This window comes from Apostichopus japonicus, chromosome 1 (genome assembly GCF_037975245.1).
Source record: "Apostichopus japonicus isolate 1M-3 chromosome 1, ASM3797524v1, whole genome shotgun sequence".
Lineage (NCBI taxonomy): Eukaryota > Metazoa > Echinodermata > Holothuroidea > Aspidochirotida > Stichopodidae > Apostichopus > Apostichopus japonicus.
The window spans coordinates 1,000,421-1,026,295 of NC_092561.1; the positions used below are offsets into that span (position 1 = coordinate 1,000,421).

At 38.9% G+C, this 25,875-nt stretch overlaps 1 protein-coding gene and 1 long non-coding RNA gene across 5 annotated transcripts in view; both read right to left on the reverse strand.

The window, feature by feature from the left end:
* Window positions 1-1,949: 1,949 nt before the first annotated feature.
* LOC139971555 (uncharacterized) lies at window positions 1,950-4,571 on the reverse strand. Its single transcript, XR_011794426.1, has 2 exons — window positions 2,608-4,571; window positions 1,950-2,320 (listed from the first exon to the last, which is right to left on the reverse strand). It is a non-coding gene; the product is annotated as an uncharacterized lncRNA (long non-coding RNA).
* Window positions 4,572-4,867: 296 nt separating this feature from the next.
* The window catches only part of LOC139971597 (uncharacterized), a 35,677-nt gene continuing 14,669 nt past the window's right edge, over window positions 4,868-25,875 (reverse strand). For 3 of the 4 annotated variants that reach the window (XM_071978427.1, XM_071978259.1, XM_071978342.1), the window contains 3 exons: window positions 10,074-10,388; window positions 8,647-9,008; window positions 4,868-8,328 (listed from right to left, as the gene is read on the reverse strand). In XM_071978427.1, the coding sequence (XP_071834528.1) occupies window positions 7,333-8,328; window positions 8,647-9,008; window positions 10,074-10,332 (1,617 nt within the window). In that variant the 5' untranslated portion in view covers window positions 10,333-10,388 and the 3' untranslated portion in view covers window positions 4,868-7,332. Of the gene's footprint in view, window positions 8,329-8,646; window positions 9,009-10,073; window positions 10,389-22,493; window positions 23,760-25,875 lie in introns of those variants that run through there. The other variant, XM_071978498.1, reaches the window with a different exon arrangement.

Below are 25,875 nucleotides of genomic sequence, written 5' to 3' on the forward strand. Positions count from 1 at the left end.
TATTGTAGGAGTGAAGACCATAGAAAAAAAACAAAATGGTAAACTGCCCATCTACTGCAAAAATTGCTTTTGTAATTAAATATAAAAAACTTGGAAGGACCTCATGTTTCAATCCTAGCACAATCTTTAAACATGATCTGATCTGAACACCGACTTATGGACACGCTATGACTCCCCACCAATCCTTCCATCTCGTGTTTTCATATCGCCCCCCTTAATTTTCTGATTTTACTCTTTTCGTTGATCAACAGACCATATAAAGTGGCCTCTCCATCTATTTATATTAAACGTGTCCACTTGTTTTGGTTTCTGTCCCCCTCCCTCTCCCCCTTCCCCCCCCCCGATTTATGAAGGTCCTGCTAAGATGGAAACCTCATGCCATCTAGCTTTTATACAAATTTTATCATGGTTGAATTATGCTTCTACTTGCTCTAAAGTTGTACTGGTTTGCTAAGGGAGGGGGAGAGGTGGAAATGGGTTGGGGGGTGGGGAGAGAAGGTTAACCATTCTTTTGGTTGCATCTGATGGATAAGACCAGATGTGAATGTCAAATTATTTCAAAGTACCAACCAAATTTAGAGAACTGTTTTAGAAATATCTTGTAGAAATTGTAATCCTGCAAGGAAACAGAATTTCTTCGAGGATATTTAGCGCTTGATTTTGCAGGTATGAACTCCACAAAGACTGCCTTTCAATACCTGCATGACACAATGTGGTGGATTTTAGACACAGGTCTTACCCATGGGGATTAAAAAAAATTGCAGAAATTGTAGGGTTGCAATTATTCCAATTTTTTGTTATTAAAAGTTTCCTTTATATTAATGGCCTCTAGCATGGAATATTTAACATGGTTGACAAATGGGGCATGAAACCCTGATACCTTATCTGCAAAATCATCATAACACCCAAGGGAAACACACCAAGAATTCACCAGTACTTTCCAGAAACGGGCACATCATGAAAATCACTTACGAGAAAATAATGTACGTCCAACGGAAACGAAATAATTGGTGGGAAGTGGCGTGGAAAATTAGGAAGCATTTCCTCGAATATGGGACTCGGCTGTTGACTGACATACTGTAGCTCTCCCTTTTGAGCAGGAGCAAGATTTAGTTTGATGATGACTGTGGCATTAGAAAACCTTGGCGAGCTATTAGTCCATCCCGGCTATAGTATAACAGAAGATCTGGAAATACAGTGTGAAAGTTTGATTATTGAAATTGTTTGCTGGAATAACCTCTATATTCATCTTGATTCAAAAGTGTGTGAAATTTAAAACTTGTCTTGTTATAAAATGTGATTAAAACCCACTGAATTATCCCCCTTCGTGGTCGGACCTCGGAAGAAATTGCAGATAGTCAAAAGGTAAATGAAATGTTCAGATTGAGTCAGATCATCTTAGAGTGGGAGATATTAATTGAGGTGTAAAAAACAAAGGGATATTCCAGTGGCTGAAGTTGATTGCTTATTAAAAGTACCGGAAGTTTTTTGCCATCGTGGGTCAAGCTTTATACCCCTAAATTCTAGCGTGATGGAACTAATGATCTAACCAAAAGTTTGAGTCTCTCCCATATGGTTTTCATGAATTGAGAGTCATTAAGTGAATGCTAATTAGCCTACAAAAAATGTTGCAGTGTGGGAAAAGGCTTTGATAATAGCAGTTAAATGCTCTTTTTTTTTTGGGGGGGGGGATCACCTTCAACTGAGCACCAGTAACCCAATCAGGACTAAAATTAAGTTTTGTTGGGGGGGAAGTGGAGAGGGAGGAAAATAATTGGGGGGTGGCTAATTTATGGGAACAGAATTATGCAGGAGTTTTTTAAGTATCTTCTTAGTTTATTGATGGGAAGGGTGAATCGGGTTGCGGTTACTCTTAAAATAACCTTTATTTCCTTTTTTTCTGGGACACGTGAAGAGAAAACGTAAGGAAAACAAAGAGACGACACATATTAAGCATATCTTTCAGGTAGATTTTTTGAAAGTGAATATCAAAAGGTCAGGCGAAGAAACATTGATTCAAGGTTGATACATTGTACACAAACATACAAGGTAGAGAGAAGTAGCTTTACATAATTCTTCATAAAGAGAAATATCTTTTTTTATATAATATACAATTATTATTATTATTATCTCTTTCACACACACACAAAATATCGAACTCAATTTTCTTAAAAATCTCGACATGCTCTCATCTGTGAGTCCATACAGAACTGCGGTTGACAATAAGGTTGCAACGTGTAGCATATATCTAGATTTGCATCTTAACCTTGAGTCTCTTACTAAAGGAATAGAAGAATTCCCTATATCTGCACCCTAAAACCTACAGGCGCGTAGCCAAGGGGGGAGGCGAAGGGGGCAGCCGCCCCCCCGAGCATTTTTTTTTCTTCATGCTTTTATGACATCGCTAGTATTTTCAAAAGAAAATGCTAAGATGCAACTAACAAGGCCTGGGAAGTGCCATTTCCAGCAATCTGGGAGGTATTTTCAGTCAAAATTTTCTTGTACGCTTCGCGCCAACCATGGTGGCGCTATGCTTAGATAGTTTGCAATGCCGAATCTACAGTTTCGCCCCTCCCTTGGCAAATTCCTGGCTCCGCGCCTGAACACCTAACCCTGCACCCTAACCCATCTTGAATGGAGAGCCAAAGAAAGGTTTCTTTGACATCCTAAAGACGATAGAATTATTGAATCGGCAAGATTCAGTTTGCCATTAGACAAAAGAAAACTTTGATATATATCGCAAGGAACTTGTGATGACAAGCTCCAATGTTTCAACATAATAATATACCTACCACTTCCCTCCAATCCAACCCACCCCCACCTACGATTGTTTCAATTTAACTTTTCTTTCAAATCCATGTAAGGGAGTAAATTTTGGAAAGCCATGATAACAAACAGTTTAATAAATGATATTTGCTGCATAAAGCTATACGACATCATTCACACATGAGGAAAGAATATCAACGATTTTTTTTTTCTTTTTCCCCATCGAGAAAGTAAGCATTAATTTGATATCAATATCTAAACTTCAAAAAGACATACTGACAAAGTGTTGAATACATGAATATTCCTGGCAGGCTATGTAAGTCAAAACGAGAGGCAAACGGGGGGTGCAGCGGAAGAAGTTGGTGTGCTGTCTAAACCTTTTGAGGTATATTTATCATTTGTATGAGCATAATGGGGGATGGGTGGGTGTTGACGGGGGATGGGTGGGTGTTGACGGGGGTGTGAAAACGAATATTACATTTTCACATCAATAAGTTCAGCAATGCTATGGATACAGTTTTGTTAACTTCAAAGTATCAATGGTGCATGACACACATAAAAGACATGTATACATATATGCAAATATACTATATGGGTGTGTGAATACATATTCATACATGAGTGAAATATATATATATATATATATATATATATATATATATATATATATGTATATATATATATATATATATATATATATATAGTTACGTGTCCCTGTTACATCGTCATCACTTCAGCATAACTTACTCCTATTCATGTATAACCTTGCAACGGTTTTCCAGAACTCTTTATTCTTTTTTACATCACACTGACAACTAAGGTTAACATATATCCCACAATACAGGCATTGTAAATTACTACAAAAGGGACCTGCCCCAAACTAGTCTTAAAAACATTATATACAAATTAAAAGAACACAACTCTGCATTCTGTTCTTGTTCAACGGTGCTTCTAAGCCAGACTGGGCTAGCAGCCAGGAATTCTGCATTGCAGGGACACCGACAACTTAAGGAGTAACATAATACCCATGTGTCCTGTACTTTTTGTACATTTGATTGGGGTACACCACCCCCTCCCTTTCCACAACCACTCCGTCCTCCCCACAACCACTCCCCACAACCACTCCCTCCTCCCCACAACCACTCCCTCCTCCCCATAGCCACTCCCTCCTCCCCATAGCCACTCCCTCCTCCCCACAACCACTCCCTCCTCCCCATAACCACTCCCTCCTCTCCATAACCACTCCCTCCTCCCCATAACCACTCCCTCCTCTCCATAACCACTCCCTCCTCCCGATAACCACTCCCTCCTCCCCACAACCACTCCCTCCCCACAACCACTCCCTCCTCTCATAACCACTCCCTCCTCCCCACAACCACTCCCTCCTTCCCACAACCACTCCCTCCTCCCCATAACCACTCTCTCCTCCCCATAACCACTCCCTCCTCCGCACAACCACTCCCTCCTCCCCATAACCACTCCCTCCTCCCCATAACCACTCCCTCCTCCCCACAACCACTCTCTCATCTTGCAACATACTGATATTTCATATTCCAGACAATGTACACATGTAAAGTAAGCCTAATTGCACTCTTACTTGTCCTTGAAGAAAGCAATGTGGGTAGTGTTAACAACGTGTTCTCCTTGTCTCCTGTTAGTGCTACAATGCCCACATTCCTTGAGACAATGAATTGTGCCTGAGTCAATATGTTGCAAGTACATAAATATTTTACATAAGTCTTAATAGAGCTTAAAGTAACATCAGTGGTGCACCCAACAACCACCCCCACCCCCACTCCACCTGCCCCCCCCCCTGCTCCACCTGCCTGCCTTCCTCTCACTGTTGCAAATAATTCAGATGTTCTAGTAAAGATGCTCTCAAAATGATAAGGAAAGGAATTGTTAAGATTCAGTAATAATGATTGACAACTGTTTACTGTTGTTATTTGTAGCATTTTATCGAGAAGTAACATAAGAAACTTACTAAATTCAAATGCCTAATTCCATTAAACCCGCAGTTTAGACTCCTTAAACCTTTAATGACAGAGTATTAGGCAAGAAGTCATCAACCCTTAGCAATCATTTTAATTCTTTAGTTCATTCTCTTATTTTTGTTGTTGTTATTGATATATATATATAATTTGATATGTAAAGTGTGTAGACTTGTTCTCATCGAAAGTAAGGAATCCCTTATGCACCAGCGACAGAATAGGACTGCATAGAAGATTAGCAAAGGGGAAAACATTAAACCTTTCACCAACGCATTCGGTAATGCTATGCATAATTATCTAAGCCCTACAAAACGCTCAAAGCTACATAGGGCAGCACGCAAACTAGTCGATTTTCATTGGCCATCCTATTGTCAATTTTTTCTTCCTCTTCTTCGTTTTTCTTCTTCGAGTTTGAGGCCCCCGAGAGAGGGCTGTCTCTTGAGACGGCAAAGTTCAACACCTTTCAATAGAGGCCTTGCCCCAAGATACATGTGCGGGAGATATTTAAATACCATCTAAATATCATCTCTGTCTCCATGGCTACAGGACGGCTTTGAATAGAAATAGCAAAGTTCTCGAAATTTGATAGAAACCATTACATTTTTTAAATATTAATTTTGCAAAACTCTTGCTGCCACAATTTTAATGATTATTTTTTTGCTCATAATTGCTGGAGAAAGTGTGTGGTAAATAGTGTTAACGTCATATAAATTTCATAATCTAAATGGCAGTGACTGTATACTCTTATGTACAATATAATGAAGGAACATTTAAATTTGAACAATTTCTTCTCTCATTCCTTTGGACTTAAATTGACTTCAGTACATACTTGCATACAAACTATCATTAATTTATCCTCAGGAAATGGACCATTACTGACTCTGAAATGAGTCCCCCTCATTAATTTCTTCATGGTTGTATGAGTTTCTGCTTAGCTTAGCTCCCACAGGGAATTAAGATCATACCGGTAATCGAAGAAGAAAACTTGAAAGATTAAATAAATGATGGCTGGTCTCCCTTTAAAATTTCTTTTAAAGTTGATACTACTCTCTGTATTGCATTGTACAGTAAGTGTGTGTTTTTACCATTAGTTGATGCACAGTTACTATTACTTGCATGAAAGACTATAAAAAAAAAACGAGTAAAAGATTGGTTTATGCAAGGAATATTCAAGGAGACAGTTCGTCATAGCTTAAAACTGTTATGGTTGCTACAGATCTAAGATAATAAAAATACAAATGTAAAGAGGATGTACACCCCCAGCACTGCCAGGTGTACATGCCTACCATATTTGAAGTGGGTACTGTCAACAGAGTACCCTGCAATTCCTTGGACACAACAGCAGAGCAATATTATGAGTACCATATGAAATGGGTACCATCAAACAAGTAAACCCTGCAATTGTCTAGTTACCAGCAAAGCAACAATTGAGATGAAGGTGAGTACGGTACCACCATCTGAGTCACCTCAGCAATTTCCTAGACATCACTTAAGCAACATACCAAACTGTTGAAAGGGTGAAATAATAACTGAAATACTCAAAATAGCAATATTCCATTTCAAAACATGACAATTCAATACATATCTGTGGGGTAAGTACTTTTCTGCCCAGATGATCAGAATGTAACTACCATGTGGTACCAATATCACCATCAATGCTGATAACAACCAACACTCATTACATGTTATATATTATACCTTGGAGCCCAGTCAAGCATTCTGGAAACAAGCTCTCTGCTTCCGTATGGTACTACTATAAATTATATTAACTGCGAAAATCCTGATTGTTTCATTCACACATCGTTATTCTGGTACGGATATTACCAGGACTGATTATAATTAAACACTCTAGTTTGTAGTTAGACTGATTATAATTAAACACTCTAGTTTGTTGTTAGCCTGACTGCTCAGTGCTCTGCCTATGAAGCATCTGGCATAAAAGCAATGCCATCGAATGGTGACAATAATTAGACATACTCTCTGCGTTTCTCACCACATAACATCATGTCGGTCTGTCCATCTTCTAGCATTGTTACCTTCGCTGGTTACACGTCCTATCTGCAGTCACCTTAGTTTGCGGCACCGGTCCATCTCCACTTTCCATATGAACGTAACCAACAGCAATGCAGATATTAGTAACTGAGTTGTGTTACTAGTTGTACTACTAGCTGTAGTGATCTGTTCTGTCTCGACCGTCGGGTACTGATAAGTGGCATCCTATAACGATGATTGTTACACATAACATAACATATCATGAACCTACAGCTATATTTCCATACCTGATGTAGAAACACATGCAGTTCCCAGGACTAAACAAGTCCGTCCGGATAGGAAACTTGCATTGTGATGACGAGCTATACCTGCATACGCACGTTATCTTCCGTTACCATGGCTTCCACCCATCCATTCTCGACAGTTAAATTGCAATCCGATAATGATGATGACAATAAAAACCTAGACACATTGTTATCTTCAGGACCATCCAGCCTCTGCCTGGTTTATAATGTCTTGTCCATTAGGAAGAAAGCAATAGAATGGGAATGATGGCAATAACGATACAAGTTAAAATCTCCGGCTATCTCGGCTGAACCGGTCCATCGTGTCTCGTCCGCCTGGAACTGACGTCCCCGTCGTTTATCTGTCTTTGGGAATTTGCTAAAGCCACAGTCTTGTTAGTGTCTATTACAGCGTAGACGTCCGACCCTTTGGCGGGAGACTCTGTTTCGGCCAGTGGTGAGTTTGGGGTGTTGGGAGGTGTGCTACCAGAACTGGAACAGGTGGAACGCTGAGGGGCAGAACTGACCGTTCCATCCTCAAACGCCACCTGGATGTAATTCAGTTTTCCTTTAGGCGGAGACTGTATTATCATGTTGCTAACGCCTTGGTCATGACTGACTTGTTCTTTACCTTCCACGTCGACAACGTTTGCAAAGAATTTTTCACCCTGTGGATTAACGCCGGCATCAAAGTTGAATTCTGAATCACTCTTGCCGTTGTTGAATCTAGCGCCGCCCATGGGCCCTCTCTGGTCTGGTATAGTGGAACGATGGGGTAATTCACCTTTCGTATCTAAGTTTGTGTAGTAAGAGGAAGGCGATGAGGGAGAGTAGGCAACGGTCTTTGCCAAGTTTGGGCTATGAACCATGGGAGGCCGGTCTAAATTCACATAGGATATGTTACTTACACCCTGTCCGGGCTCGGATAAACGGTTTACTTCGGATCCTATCTCGACCAGCAGACCGGTCTTAACCTTCCTCGAATTTGGTTCTTGGGATACTGTTTTGTTATCGTTCTCGTCGATTAAGCTCACTGGCTCCGGTGGACTTGAGGGCGCTACAGTTTCCACAACGCTGGCAGCTGCTTCCTCTGAATCGGTGACCTCGTACTCATTTTCCACTCTATCTACGTCCGTGGCCGCAACTTGAAGGCTTCCGTCTTCAATCACTGCATCGTCTTCATCCTGGCCGAGTTTAAGGTGGACGTAATTAAGAGACACCTTCTTGGTGGGATCCTTGGTGGTTGTGCCATTGGTGACTGCCCCCACAGGTCTAAACGGTGAATGGGTGGGTACCTAGAAGAAACAGAAAAACAGTTAGCAGAACTGATACTTTTAAACTTAAGGCCAACTGCCAGGCAAATTTTGATTCCAAAAGATGTAATCAGTTTCATAAGATCTTACAGTAACTTTTAACACCAAATTATTTCGGTCCATTTTCTATGAAAAATGTCACGCATCAACAAAATAGGCATACATCGATTTCATATTGATAAACAAAAGGGAATAACCGCAAAGATAAAAAGGATTTTTAATACATTAGCAGACATTGAGAAGACAATCGCTATAATAAATTCTTCTTTTAAGGGGTTTTTATCCTTTGTAGAATCATACCGTGGTGCGTGGAGGACCGGTCTCCCTTATATCTTCCGAATTAATGTATTCAATAGTAGGAGATTCGCTGCGTTCCATTATCGGAGTTGAGGCGTTTGCTCTGCTGGTCGGAGACACCGGGCTTGTCGGTGCCACGGACGTCGAAGAGGACGAGTTACGGCCGGCGATTCTTCCGTTGGTGGAGATTAAATGCGTCATAGACGTTGAATGGTTGTGAGGCAGCTGTGTCTGCAGTGTGTGATTCTGCTGTTGCTGCTGTGAAGGTCCAGCATTGCTAGTGCTAGGAGTGTCGCCTTCGTTTGTGTTCAACTTGACCAGATCAAAAAGTTGTTTTGCATTCTTGCACTTGAAAGCGTATATCCCTGCAATTTGAGAAGATAATATTGAAGATTATGTATCTATCAATAGTATAGACCCAACGTGACGTACTCCACACATCATAGGTAATGGTTGGAACTGAAGGAGGGAGTGAGGAGGGGGTGGGGGGAAGGGGAGGGTTGTGGTCAATGAGAGCATAAATGTCTGTAGTCTATGTCAAATCGTGTAGCAGACAGGCAAGCTGGGGAATATTGCCAACATAATCAACACCCTCAACTTCACTTTAGCTATTTACCCTATTTCTTACCTCAACCAGTGTATGGCAACTTGAATAAACAATGTTTATACCTTAACTGGTGGTGGCACCTTGCAATGGCTCCTTATGTCCTCAACTACAATGTTGGCAAATTTATCACAGCTCTTACGTGTAATTCCTATCAACCTAGGAAGTTAGCACTGTAGTAAGGTCCTTACAATCTTACATGGGCTTTACATGGACTATCAGTGGCACCTTGATTACAACAGTAAGATTCAAACCGATGAAACCCAAGTGCGAAACAAATGTCCTAGACACTTTGTGTGGTAGATTGAGAAAGGAAGGTCATTGATTGGAGGGGTCTGGTCATAGAAGGCTGTGTAATAATACCAGTTCATTCTAGACATGGTGAGCGCATGCTGAGGTTGTGAAGAGACAGGTAAGCGAGGTGCAGGTTAATAAATTTCTTACTGGTGTTGGCTTGTCTTTAGCTATTCATATTACAATTCTGCATGGGTAGTTATCTTTGTTCTTTACCTGGACTGGTAACTATTGGCATTAGGCTGAGTTATGTTCAAACCTGGTCTGTCGGTACCCTTGCATGGAAGGACATTTTTACCTGAAGTGGAAGCACCTTTCTTTAGATTCATTGTACCCAAACCTGGACTGATGACAGCCTTTACATTAGTTCTTCATACTTGTCTTACTTGGACCAGTGACACTGTACTTCTCACAATCTATTTTCAAACCTTTACACGCGGCACCCTGCATCGAACAATTTAGATTATTACCTGCATCTGTGGTATGTACCTTGTATTGAGTACATTTACTACAGTACTATATGTGCACTTACCTGGACCAGTGGCACAACTTCTGCCGCTCTCAAATGAAAACAAGCCTGTGTCGAAACCATAGCGACGGAGGGACTTGAGTGGCCAACGGATGGGGTTGCCGTTCTTCTGATGGAGGACCAACTCCGTCCTGTTCACCTCTATCAGTCCTCTCCAGATGATCTCTCCCTGTTCGTTAATGTTCTTCACTTTAAACATATTTGTCGCCAGTTTGGACTTGACCCTTCCCGGGAGAGGACTGCACTGTATCTGATTGCCCATGTCCGCGGTAACTTTGGAGATGTAAGTCAAACAGAATCTAGTCTGTATCTTCACATCTGTTCAAATAACAACAACAAAAAACAAACAATCATTCAAAATGCAAAGAAATAAAAAACGTTTTAACAATCACTGTTGTTCGGATAACTATGCCACACAGATATAATTGTTTAATAACCATTCTCTGTTTTAACAGCTGGTGAAGATGCAGGAACAATTAGTTTGTATTGTTTATTAGTGCTCAACAAAGAGACCTGTTAAGAGAATTAGATGGCCCACATTTAATCTTTGATATTATTAAAGACTTTCCACAAATTCGTATGACAATGCAGACATAATCCCAGCTTCTTGCCAAGGATGACTGTATAGGCACAAAAGTTAAGTTTCATATGTTTTAATGTCCTCAACTAATACAATTATTAATTTATTAATTAACTCTTTATTGATAAGTTTGTTAATTATGAAAAATGGTGTGGAATGTGGTATGATATGACCATTTTACTTGATCAAGCATTTTTACTGCACAAGATCTAAATGATGTGGTATAAATACAGCTGAAAACAGTTGAACAAGTGGGATTCTTAAAAGATGGAGATCTCCCATTAGAATTAGGCTTCATTCCTTCACGAATGGTAATTTCGGGAGGAAGAGGTGATGGACGTTGACCCAGAGGAGGGTTATCAATTTTGGGGGGGAGGGCACAGTGTGCAATGTTACCAGTAAATATACCCTAGGTAGATGGGATATGCAAAGGTACATGTAGAGTGTAAAAGAGCTGATAACAGTTCACTTCCTGATGATGCAGTATAAATTATGCAGATTTCAAAGAGTAAACATATCACAGATTGACCATAATTACGGGAGAGCATATGTAATATTTGCATTCATTCCAAACTATAGTCCAATATAAATTACAGTGATAGTTGACTCTCCCCCCCAACCCCGCCCCCTCATCCACAGCTTAAAAATTACTGTACATCTTACTTAGTCATGTCCTCCCATACTCGCAATGTGTGTAAGTTGGTACTATACTGTACACAACAAAATATCTGCACATCTAATTTTCCTAATCTCCAAAATGGATCTGATACAACGACAACAACGATGATGCAGACACCACCTCATGCGTACTAACCGGATCTCCGCAAAGCTGCGATTTCATTAATTCGGTTTTCTGGATGTGCCCAGAGAATGGAAATTTGCTAAGGGCAAGCGATGCCTGAAAAAGCTATTACCTTATTCATGACTTTGACTGATGTGTTCTTGCTAACAAATGGAGTTTACAAGATTTTTCTCTTTTTTTTTCAAAACAGAAGAATCCCAGCGAAACTATATTCTTGGGCAGCTAGGACAGTATTGAGTCATGAATCCAGTTCATGCTTCATATAAGTCGGCATTACTGAGTATTAGCGTCAGATCTGTTTAGTTATCCAATTTAAAAATTGTTGCAGTAAAAGTATTGTAGTTTTATGCTACCTAATTGATGCAGCTAGACTAATTGGGTTCATTTAGTGACTCCTATTTTGACAGTAATAAAACTTTTCCATTAAAATGTAAAGGCTACCTACGCCTTTTTTTGTTACACGCAAAATATCATGAAGGTGCATGTTTGACCACCAACATTACCTAACACACCCGCTCCCCACCCCCTCCCCTTTCCCCAGCCCCTTATGGAACACCCAGTAAGTAGGCAGGAAGGTCTGGAGAGCAAATTCAGACGGACAGGTGCGTGTTTGGAGAGGAGTCATGTATTAAGAGAGAGACCGGTGTAAAGTAGTAAATTTTGTACATTTACACAAACAGATGCAATTCTTTTTCGAAATGACTTTCATGATTTATTAATTTATTAATTAATTTACTATAATATTTAGCTCATTAAAAATGATAAATCTACACACTCAAGATCTATCAACTGTTGAAAAAGTGCAGGGAATTCTCCATGGAATAAATCAGCGTGCCTAATCACTAGAGGAGGTATAAGCCTACATAATGAATGACATTTAACAGTCCATATGATCAGCGTCTCCGTGCATACGTGCATGCTAGAATGAACCTTACAGTGAATGCCAGCAGCCAATACACTAGCACTGCTGTACAGTGTGTATTACCTACTGTACGTATATGAGGGGGTTACCAGCATGGAATTAATATTATTTAAGTACTTAATGGTATTGGCCGGGATATGGGTCAGACTTCAACAGTATGGGATGGGGGAGGGGGGCTGGGAGGGGGGAGAGGAGGTGGAAAGACTAGGATACCCTTCCATAGAGGTGCATGACCATACCTAAATTAGTCAGCATTTTATCATGTATTTGAAGTATTATTACTTAGCTGTTACAATTGAACCTCAGTCCAAGACCAATAATGATCAACATTGCACAGTTAGGTTATAAGTCCAGCTTCAGTGGCGAGGCCAAACATGGGCAGCTGGGGGATATGGTCCAGGAAGCCCTTCCATATAGGTTCATGCTCCTGCCTAAATCAGTCTGTGGAATGACAATTTACCCCCTTCCCCCCCCCCTTCCGGCCCCGGCCCCAACTCAAGATTGGCATTCTATGCATGTCATTGTCAGGCTTCATGTAATTGTTATGTCATTATTACCTCATACAGAGCATAAATTTAACTGAGCCATTTAACTGCCTAATACACTGAATTACAACATCAGAGACTAATTTGAAGTAGGGGGAGGGGGAGGGAGAGGGGGAGGGAAAGAGTGGGGAGAGGGATGGGCTACAAGTTCCTGTAAAATCAATTTAATTACTGCTCGTAACTTTGGGATGATACTTGCTTGATGTGGGCAATACTTTCTAATTTTATCCCATGATACATATATTAGTCTAGACAATGCAGGGCAATCAAACTGAATTTCTCCAAACTGTGTGTTTGCTTATAAATACATATCAGAGGCCTTATACAGTGACACAATCCATGACTCACGTCATTGCCGTTAGCAACCAATCCAGGAGAAGTGCCAAGAAAATGTCTACCCTGCAGACTGTAGAATCTAAGCACTATAATCCACATACAAGCAGTGTTATTGTATTATTGAAGGACATGCTGATACATGAAATATCAAAGGACATACTGATACATGAAATATTAAAGGACATGCTGTTACATGAAATATTAAAGGACATGCTGAACATGAAATATTAAAGGACATGCACATGACATGAAAAATCCAAAGTCATGACACACATGAATGTTGCTTGTCAGGTCATCAGGTTTGCTCCCAAGTATGCTAGAAGGTCAATAATGGTCACCATTAATGCTCAAATTTGTAACAAGCTTTTCACTGCCAAACTAAAACCTAGCTTTATAGTATCCACATTGAAATATTGAATTGCCTATCTTAACATATCCCTCATCATCTGGGAATTTAACTCTTGAGTATCAGACCCTCTTGGAAATTACTTCTTTGAATTGCATAGCCAAACTACAAATCAGTTCAGCCTTGTATGTATTTGCAATTTGGTATGGCATATGATTTGCAAAACATAATATAAATTCCATTTGGTTGTTGGTCTTTTAATAGCAAGTGTGAAGAGACTTGCACACATATATAAATTGAAAACCTGAGTGTATTTTAGGGGTTGTAATAAAAGAAAACAAACTAAGGTGTGTTCAGCATTCTTTCTTGCAGCTTGGCATTGCACTAAGCATGTACCATGCAGTGCTAAGCCGTCCCACAGAGAGTCTATAGATCGAACCAAGGGTATATTTACACAGGGATGTACCAAAGTTAAGCAGGTGTTACCTGTTTCCGCATAGCGATGGTGAACATGTTTACCTACTAGTGCTGTTTAAATAGATGGACAATAATTGTGCTCACCATTGCAGACTTCAGTACGTATGTGAGAAGGTACGCGGAGGGGGGAGGCAGGGGGTCAACCATAGCAACGTTGGGCACATAGCATGCTAATGCTTGTAAAGCTCATGTTATGTAACACACATTCGATGAAATGTACAGAGCCAGATGATCATTTACCTGAAGTCTCAGAATATTTTAGGCCAAGCCTATTTCAGTTTGTGACACACATGTGGACAGGGTCTATAGAGACTGAGGGTGTAAAATGCTAAAATGATTTATTCTGGGGAGGGAAAAGCAGTGGCGTCGCCAGACATTTGAATCTTGGGGAGCACAGGGGGGTGGGTCGCAGTACTTAATTAGGGGGTACAATGTTTATTTGTGAATGCCATCCTGGGGGAGGGGGGTGTCCCCCTCCCCTTTGATTTTTTTTTTGATTACTAAAGGGTCCTTAGATGCAATCTTGTGCTATATTTTGCAATTTGACATAACTTTATGTTCAAGAATTTTCGGGCTTAGTCTGTCCTTTATTTATGTTTTTAATTGAGGTGGATCAGAAAAAGTTATACATAAAAAATGATAAATAACCATTTTGCTTTGATAATGTATTTTAATAATTAAGGGTCATAAGATGCAATTTGGTGCTATCTGGTGATTATCCACAGATGAGAGAATAAAAAGATGTTTCCCCTTGAATAGTTGGGGCGGGAGGATACTTCAGCCCCTCCATCTCAAGAGGGTTTGGGGAAGTTTACAACATGAAGAAGAGTGTTGAAAATGGAAAAATTTTAATTTTAAATTCCTGCAGGGTAATAGTGAAGTTTAAGCACTAGCGGTTCACACCGGGGCCTTTGTGACCTTGTTAGTGAGAAAACAACTGGATATTGTGATGGTCGGTGGAAAGAAGTTTAACTAATGAACATAATACATATCATCCTTTGTAAAAATAGCTTTTTTTAAAGTTTTTTTTAACACTACAACTCGCATTTGGGGGGGGGAACCTGGGGGGCATGATTTTTTGGGCGGAGGGCACAAGCCAGCCCACGCCCCCCCTTGGCGATGCCACTGGGGAAAAGGGGGGTATATGGGAGTGTATAAAGAAGCACAGGGAAAGAGCAAAGGGATTAGATGAAGGGGGAAAAGTGGTTGGAAAAATGGCAGGGAAAGTTGAAAGGGGAATGGATTAGGAATGGGGATGAGAAAAGATCAGGGATTGATAGAGTAACTAGCAGCATTGTTACCCATATAGTACCCATGAATATAATGTACATAATGCCACATCCTCTAATATTCCCTACAGAGCAATCTACATTCTGTTGGCAACAGAAAAAGGATTTAAAAAAAATACACCTTGACATAAGATTTATAACCCTGCATAGACAATAACATATCGTCAACCATATCACTAAGGTCAGACTTCGGTCAAATACTATATTTCTTTCAAAACAATATTAGTCATCAGAGACTGGAATTTTAGGAATATTTCTGGTTAAAGTTGTGTATATATAGCATCCTAGTAGGCAAGGTATGTTAAAGTTCACTTCACACCTCAAAGGAGACATCCTGAATGCACTCCAGTTACAAGTGTAGGACTGAGCAGCTTATAGATGCAGTAAGAAATAATGATTTGTTATATCCTATGCTGTGGCCGAGTGGATAGAGGCGGTGGCATTTCAAGCAATTTGAGGCTTAGCAATCGGGAGGTTTGGGGTTCGATCCCTGACCGGGTCATATTAAGGTGGATTTTTCATCCAAGAGAAATATAAGGTTTTTCCCATCTGAAATGACTAATTGGAAAAGGTTTCCAATTTGAGTTAAAACGTTGAATTGTAAGGGACCCGATGGAGGACATGAAGGTTGTATTCCATAAGAGGGCTTCTTCCACTTTTGTGGTCGATTAAAGAGTCGTAAAAATAACTGCCCAATTGTTGTTGTTGTTATAACTACAACACATATTCAGGGGAAGATGAATGTAGCGTGATCTAGTTATAATATGGACGAGGGCAGTAGACCAGGAGAGCACGAAGGGAGGGTCCTTAAAGAGAGAGAGACAGAAATAGGAAGCTGTTTCTGAGGAGAGAAGACAAGAGTAGGAGGTTAGAGGAGAGTTTTAAAAGAGGAGAGCCCTTGAGGAGGACAACATTAGATGAGGAGTGTATTATTGAGGAGAGAAAGAGAAGAGTATGAGGATAGAGGAGAATTTGAAAAGATAAGAGTCTTTGAGAACAATATTAGATGAGGAAAACATTAGTTGGGGAGTGGTTGCATTGAGGAGAGAAAGACAAGAATATAGGAAGCTGTAGAGCAGAGAAGAATCTTAAAGCCACCTTTATAACAAGACACCAAATTCTTGGTTGTAAGGACAATTTTGTTCTTCCCTGTTTCCAACCTTAAATGTACACACATCTCTCATATATACATGTACATAAAGCATAAAGTAAGCAGCTAGCCAGGCATACCTACAAAATGGAATTCAAACTCACAATCTGCCAAAGATCAGTTTGCAAAGTAGAGGGAGAATCTGTACTATTGTAGCCTCTCTGTATAATTACATACCTGTCTGTCTGTCCATCTGTATGTTTATTTGTTTCTAGCTATCTATAGCACTGACCATTCATACCCTGGATGGGGGTCCCAATAAAGATCAATTTACAACCTGCGCTCTCTCTCTCGCTCCTCATGAATCTAAATAGCAAGACACTGCCAGATAATCCACTAATAAAAGCAGCCATCACTTTCATGATAACTTCAGGCCCCATTGAGAGGAAACCTAAGAGTGCAATTCAGAAATAAACAGACATTTACTACAGTAGGCTTCTCCTTTCTCTTCCATCCCAAAACAACTGACCTGGAAGTCCTCCTTTTGTGACCAGGCAGAAATTTTGCTTTTATTTGATTCAGGGCCACTAATATAGTCTTTGCCAATATTTGTACATACTGAAATTATCAAAAGTATTTATGTAGAGTATGCAACTATATACTGTACAGTATGCAAACAGTGCTAGCTGATAAGAGCAGACACCTTGCTTTCCCAATGAATAAATCTAAAATAAAAATTTATGTATACTCTAAAGGAGTTAGAAAGCAATGTGGGATATGGGGATACCCCTGTAAGTCAGACTAGAAGGACACTAGTTTGGACATCAGGTACTGGCACTGGGAGGTTTTTGTACATGGGAAGGGTGAAATCTGAGAAGGGTTTTTAGTACTAGGGTAGGAGGAGAACCTGGGTAAAAGAAAGGTAACAATAATGGGAAGTAAATGTGGATAGGGAAGGTTTGAAAAGATGTAACTGTAAGAAGAGTTTGTAGGAAAACCTTGGTAAGAAGGGTACAAGATTGGTTGGTACTTTGGGTAAGAGAAAGAGATACAGGGTGTATGGTAGGTACAGTAGATACATATATGGGAAAGAGCAAGTTGATGTAAGAAGGATTGTTGTACTGTAAGAAGGTTAAACGACTGCCTATAAGGAGACTTGTCACAGTTGAGGCACCTGTATGGCTGCACAGAAAACACAACCGACCGATACAATTAGTTCTTCCATGGTGACACAAACGACTAAGAAAATACAGAACCCTTTAAGATTAATCCTTTGATGGGTCAGGGCCCTCAGGGACAGATATTTCAGACTATTTCCATGTGTCTCTGATCAGGTAGTCACCTAATTGTGATGCAATATTTTACTAAGTAATGTAAGGGGCTCTTCCAATTAAAGATTTAAGTCTTCTTGAAAAGAATCAGTCAGTGATTTCATCAAAAGGAACCCCATTAAGAGTACAAATAAAATTGAGATTGAGATATAAGATTGATAGTGTGTGGACTACTTAAGTGCTACTAGCTGCGAAACCAGTCCTGTATGAGGTTATTAGAAAATCTTTAAAAAAAAAAATAATAATATTGCATAATTGCTGAGAGGGCGGGTACGTTGGTCAGATGAGCACTTGACTTCAAGTACCATGCATCCAACTTTACAAAATAAAAATTTTATAAGACATGACTAATAAAGAAGCTGATTCAAACAAAATCAAAAAATCAAAATCAATTGTAATAACCTTATATTAAAACAAAAAACAAAAAAAATTATGTAGTTAACAGGTATCAAAACATTTCTTTTGTGGGACGTACAGCAACGGAAACTTCATAAAAATAGACTTGAACGCCGCTTAAAAGCTTTGACATTTAACTAGATTAAAAAGTATATTCCATACTCAAAATATTTTGTGGGGGTGGAGGGGGGGGGGGCTAGTAGCATGTTCTCCTTCTTTCCATGAATAGTATCAATATACTTAAATGAATCTACTCCTCATAAAGTGCTTTCTTATTTAGCACAAAACAACAAAATTGAACCTTTATGAAAAATTACTTTAGAAAATTCCAACTTGTACCCAGCGGCAATGATAATTTTTGGCGTCAGATGACTTAAACAGCTCCACTCCTGCACGGTTCATGGAAAGAGAGCATAAGTGATCATTATACACAATCAAATCTGTTTACAGAGACAAGTTTACAAAAATTGAGATGCTTTTATGTTATGAAAAGTAATGTTATTCGTGGATTTGGTAAGAAAAAAAATTTAGACGTGTGGGTGTATATCATACTGGTAGATTTAATGAAAAATTAACTGGATCAATTTAAACGACAAAATGTATAAATTCAATTAATTTTATGATTTGACAGATACGCAGAGCTACTTTTTTGCATGGCCATAACGTTTCATATATGTGCTATAATTGGCACATGTATGGGACTTTAACTAGATATTATGCAATTTCTGTTTCCTTAAATACAGTTCTATTTATTCAAGTTAAATATATTGACCGGGATTATCCTGATGCTCCAGTACTGATTATCCGGGTTATGACAAAAATTGGAATTTTTTACATAGCTTGCTATATAGAGTACAGTTCATATTGTCATGTGGACAGATCGATACACATGAGGTAGAAATCCCCAAGATAAATAACAGGTACTGTATTTAACAGGTATTTAAGGGTGACAAGCTTACCTGTCTCCTCCTCACAAAACACACAAAAAAAATGTTCTAAGCACTTTGGGTGGTAGAATGAGAAGGAGGGTCATTGACCAGGAGGGTCCAGTCATAGAGGGCGTACAGTGCTAAAAAGACTGCCGGTTCACTCTAGGCATGGTATAGCAAGAGTGTACGGTTGTTAGGAGATAGGTAAGGGATGAACGAAGAAAACAACTGTCAAAAGTGACCTGAATATATAAATTATAGTACTGCATAATGTTTCCACAGTACTAGATCATCTGCTGAAAATGTAAATAATACACATCTTTGACACTTAGACAAAGAGCTGTTTAGCAAACTGTTTTACTGTATCAATTTAACTTCAATGCCTCTGTATTATGTGTGTATTGGTGAATGTGTAACAACTAGAAAGCCTGATATATTGATCCATAGCTGTGTCTTACTGAACTGGTATGAAAACAAACTAAGAACACGTACAATATAGATTTGATTGGTGAGAAACTGATGATAGTGAGAATCTAGCAATGAAATGTACAGTAATAATCCTAAATATTGAACTGAGGTCTCCACTAAGGGTGTACAGTAGTGAGAGAGTAACCAGCTCACTCTAGACATATCACTAGAGCGACAGTGCTAAGGTTGTGACGAGACTTGTATTAAAGCCCCACTCTAGACAATTCACTAGAGCGGGAGTGCTAAGGTTGTGATGAGACATGCATTTAAAGCCCCACTCTAGATAAATCACTAGAGGGAGAGTGCCAAGGTTGCGATGAGAAGTATGTATTAAAGCGAGGAAGCAAACTAAATTTGCTACAACAGAACAATGATGAGCCCCATATACAGTATGCTACGTATTAGAATTATTGTACAGCTAGTTACCACAGCATACTAATGTACAATATGCCTAGATACTGTATGGTTTCATTGAATAAATTACCCCTAACACAATATTGCAGTTTACTGACAATTTGCAAAGTTCATCTGTCACAAGATGGATTTTCCGCATCGGTGATCAACCATGCAAACTTGTCTGTCGACAAAGGTTCTTAAAAATTTAAATTTCCTTGTGGAGCTAAATTGTTGGGCTATTTCAAAAACTGGGGAAGAAATATATAAGTCTGGTAAAACTGAGTTTTAATGTTTATCTCCATGGTGACAAGCACTCTAAACAAGTTAACACAACCTGAACTATAATTAATTATTGAGGCCGCATTCATTGTGAATGACACTTATAATAGAAAAGAAGCTTTATGAGAAATAAACTGTGGGGTGGGAGGGGAGGGGGAGGGGATGGGGAGGGGGAGGGGAGGGGGAGGGGATGAGGAGGGGGAGGAGCAGCGTGAGGGGGTGGAAATATATCTTTGATCATGATTGTGTGATTATAAGTACAAACGGTATTTAGTTTAAAAAATGATGTTTTGAGACAATTGTGGGTCCACAGCTCCAAAAGTGAGTCGCAAAATGATGCTATACCCACTGATTTTTCCAGACTTGGATAAATCTATTTCAGAGCTTGCCAACAGAGATAAATTAATCTATATTTTCCCTTCTTTTTTTTTGAGTGGGGGGGGGGAGAGGGGGAGGGTTCTTAACATTAAGTAAATAATCAAATCCATATAGTCCAAGATACTTATCATACATTTAAGAGCGTCGATTCTGAGGGGTAAGGGGGTCTGGTGGGCCGTGGCTCAGTGGCCTCAGTCCTCGTAGAAGATGGTGTCGGTGGTGACCCGTCAAGTTTGCCGACCCACAATCATTTCTAACATTTCAGCAATACACCGTCACTGACCAAAATTACTTTTACAGTAGTTGCGAAATTTCTGTATACAAAGTCGTTAAAATTGATTTATACGGATAGTTGACGGACACTGTTAATAAAATTTACAGTTGGATTGAATCCCAATTTATAGGTCAACTAAACTTATACAAAAGAGCCAGATAGGCATGCAGTCCGTTATATATCAATTGTGTACCTACTGTACTATGTACACAAGGCAAGTACTCCAGTCACTGTACACTATATATACAGTACACAGTACACATACAGTATTCAATACCTCAATATACTGTAGCTAGGTATTCAATACCTCCCCATTGAAAAACGTCATATCTATGATTTGTAAATATCAGTCGATGATCCAACCAGACATTTTAATAATTCTATAAAAAAAAATCCTTAAAAATCCCAGATTGTATCAAACTGATTCATTTTGGACAATGAAAAGCAATTATTTTACAACCGGTAACTTTTTAAATTTAGAATAGAGAAAGGACATTTTAGATGTAGCATTTAATTTCTCAATTGATAAAAAGTATATCAATATAATGAAACATATATGTTGTTCAAGCGTGTCGCAGTGTTCCACACAAACAACAAATTCTTATAGCTAAAAGGTAGCATCTAGGTAGTCATTCTCAAAGAAGGAAATTATCACAAAATTATGACTTTAATGTTCATCTTATATTTGTACTTTTAAGTATTCTTTATTTCTATCTAGTCCCTTTCAAAGGTGGTTTGAGATATTCTCTTATATGTAAAGCTCTAGATATAAATAAATATCATAATTAACAAACAATATCAGATCAACTAAGTTCAACTGATACTGTACTGTACTTCATTTCCAATGAATTAATACTACTGTAAATATAGCAAAATATTAATATATGCCAATTTACTATACACTATATATGATCAGGTACAGCCATTTTGCTTTGTTTTTCCTATTTTGCTTGAAGTTTAAATATGTAAAAACTAGAGCCTTTCTTAACAACTAAAGTAATTATAACGTATACTTGCAATAGCCCATTGAATACAGTAACTATATCACATAGCAATATATACCATGTACTAGTAACAAATTACTACACATTAATTAGCAATAGTACCGAAATTTGTTCTTTGCTTCCCTTGTTTGGTTCGGTTGTTTGATATATATGTAAAGGCTAGAGCCTTTCTTAATAATTGCAGTAGTTATAAAGTATACTTGCAGTATGAATAACTGAAATAATGAATAACTCAATATCCTCTTTACATTGTAGCAAAATATACCATACTTTAGTACATGCCAAATTGTTACACTATAAAGATACCATTGGGTACAGCAATTGTTTTCCTTCCCTCCCCAGGTTCCTCACCCCCTTTTTTTGTGTGTAAAAGTATAAAAACCAGCTCTTTCCTTAAAGAAACTCTATTGTGATACAACAATAAATCATATGTAACTAAGTAAACAATAAAATATTGCATTATACTCGCTGTACATTAACCACACACACACACACAATGGCATAGATCATAAAGACAATTCCTACACATGTACAGTACATGTGAAGTAATAGTACATGTGAAGTGCATTATATCAACTTACCTATACTGTACAACAGCCTGCTATGTACAGTAAATGTCCAGTCTTATATGTATGTATATATCCACAAGAGATGAACAATAACGTACAATATTATGTCCACTAGCTGGGACAATACTATCACAGTATATACAGGTCTATTGAAACAACAGCTATGCTGAGTTTTAATGGCAACTGTGGTTATCATGTAATTGTCTCCTTTGTCAGTTTAATCTCACAGGCTGCTCTTGCTCTGCGGGCATTTCAATGAATGCAACAAGAAACCTCCAGACTTGTTCATTTAGAGAGCATATATATATATATATTAGATCTCTCCCAGCCATACACAGAAGCCAGCATCCGGCTTAAAATTGCGCTGACAAATTTGCTTGACCGAAATCTAATAAATCACCGAGACGGAGTCTTTTCTGCACGGTGGTTTTCCACGACAGATGAGTCAGTCGTTACGCTGCTCTGTCGCATTTAATATTACGTTTGCTTCCTTCTTTATAATCTCTCTCTCTGGCAATGGCCTCCTCATCCTCACTTGCAGCGGAGAATTGCGTACGTAAATGGTTTTGCTTCTTTTAATGAGGGATTCAGAAGTAAACTGCCCAGCATGGGCTGTAGTAAATCTGAGTATAACAAATATGCACTAATTTACAGTGAAAGTGTACATGATGTCTTCACTGACATGCTATGGGCCAGTATGCAGACTTAGCTATGGTACAGCTTGCGGAGTCTCCTGCTATTATCAACTTTTGAAGATTTGAGTAAATGGTATTTATTTTACGGAAGCCTTTTCTACAAAACTCAAGTGTTCGATGTGTAGGACAAGTACAGTAATTATTCTACAGTAGTTAAAAACGGTCGTCCGGTGTGGTGGCCAAGTGGATAGAGGCAGTGGCATTTGAAGCAATGAGGCTTAGCAATCGGGAGGTTCCGGGTTCGATAAACAGCCGGGTCGTAGTAAGGTGGGCTTTTCATCCAAGAGCAATTGATGATTTTCCCATCTGAAATGACTTTCGAAATTGATGAAAGATTCCAAATTTGAGTTAAAATGTTGAATTTTGGAAGCCACACGATGTGTAAGTTGTAATCCATAAGCCCCTGCAGGTTTCTACCACATTTGTGGTCGCTTATAAGCGTCGTAAAAATAACTTACAACTGTTATATTATTATTTCTGATTCCAAAATTGTTTACAAAGTCATTTTCCACACAAGTTAATAAACCTGCTGTGTAACAGTGTGTGTACTGTAGCTGTAGTTAAGTACTTCTGTCTTGAAGAATGCTTTTATTATTTTATGAATAAAGGATGTTTACAACTGACAGTTAAGTAAATATCAGAAGCATATTTCTGCTGAAACAGGAAAGGAATGTACATGTTACGCCACTCTCATTATATCTCTCTGACACAAAATCCATACTGTAACCAAAGACACGGTTATCTAGTGTTGAGCCAACGAGTAATGCGTTGCATATCAAAGGTCAACATATCTATTTCTTCAACTTAACTCTTATAACTTTCAACAGAGCAAAGATAGCTTCCAATTTCATGTTCCTTGATTAGTGACGTAAGTATGCTAACATAGAACAATATGTATGATATATGCAATACCAACATGTTGCATTTTGATTGGGTCAACATTTCAAGTTATTGAAATTTATATTTAAATGAAACTTTTTTCAAATTTTATGACTTACCAAAATAAGGAGAAAAATACTACAGTACACAGTTGTTTCAGACAGACCTGTTTCAAAGTGACATTAATTTAAATGTTAGAAAACTGTCTCTATGACAACAGTTCACAAATAACATATCTTCCAAATGTCAAACATTATGAAGACATGATCTAAATTTGGACAATATCTTGTTTAGGAATAAGTTTGGCAATGAGCCAAATACATGAATAACGCCAGATATATCCACTGGCATCATTGTTAAAATCATAAATCTTGCTGAATAGAATGAATTATGAATCCCATTGTCCTTCTCACTTTTGGTAGGAGGTAATTACACTTAATCACTCCAAAGTGACTTTGATCATCGGAAGAAAATATTAACATATAGTATGAATGGACAGATTACCATGAATACAGGTACAGGGAATGACAGAAGGACTGGAATAGTGCACCAAACTTTAAGTCATTCCTGAGGGAATATTTATCTCCCTTAGATTTGGCATGTTCAAAGAAGCAACAGTGAAAATAATGTTCCTGGAGATGCCTAGCCTTCATCTTCACTTTTTCTCAAATAATGATGAGTAAGAAATTTTGTAGTTGTAATATAAGATGTATCAGAGAGGAAAAAAGCTTATAGAATGTCAATAAAAAATGCCTGTAGAAGTCGGAGTGACCATTACCAAACTTTCTATTCTCGCATATTTGGGGCAAATAAAATTTAGTCAGACCATGGAGCTAATAGCTCCATGGTCTGACCTTTTCAATTATTAAGGGCTGAAGCAAAATATTGAGCTATAAACTTTTAAGCCTTATCTATAAGAAAAATTTGTCCATGTCTATAATTGTAGCTTTTCATCACTTGGAACAAAATCACCAAACTACACACTACTGTGTACAGTATACAGTGTACACAGTCACCAAGTGTTGTTATTTCCTGAACATTGACCATGCACAAGAATACTGATATTTTAACATTAGAACTCTAGAACACTTCAAAAAGGGGAAAAACTGAAAGATATCTAGGCTCTATGAACAGCAGGGTGCTGAGATGGATGATTTCCATGGATACCACTAGCATTATATATGTAATATTAGTCCTGAAGGTATTTTGATGACTTTGACCTCACAGTGGCAGATAACTTTACCAATTTGATTGAAAATGATAGGAAATATTGCAAATCGGAATATTTCCACATTCCTGTATTTAGGCCCACAAACTAAATTTATAGTATATTTTAGGATAGAACTGCATGGTGGCAAGTTTCTATTTTATATGCATACACGTGTCAAACTGGCACTGTAAATGTTCTCTCCTCCATGTACAATCAATTTGTACACAATTTTATGTATATACATTCGGAGGCAATTTTAAGAATTGTTTGGACAATTAAGACAGCTGGTGTCGAAGCCTCTACGGGGGACAGGAAAGAGGACAGGGTGACGGGGACGGGAAATGGTGATGGGGACGGGGGCAGGGTGACTGGCATCGGAGAGGGTGACAGTAACAGGACAGGGTGACTGGGACAGGGTGCTGGGGACAGGGTGCTGGGGACAGGGTGCTGGGGACAGGGTGCTGGGGACAGTGTGCTGGGGACAGGGTGCTGGGGACAGGGTGCTAGGGACAGGGTGCTAGGGACAGGGTGATGGGGACAGGAAAGAGGACAGGGTAATGGGGACGGGAAGGAACATCTCTACAGTAACTGCCTTTAATTGTAACAACAA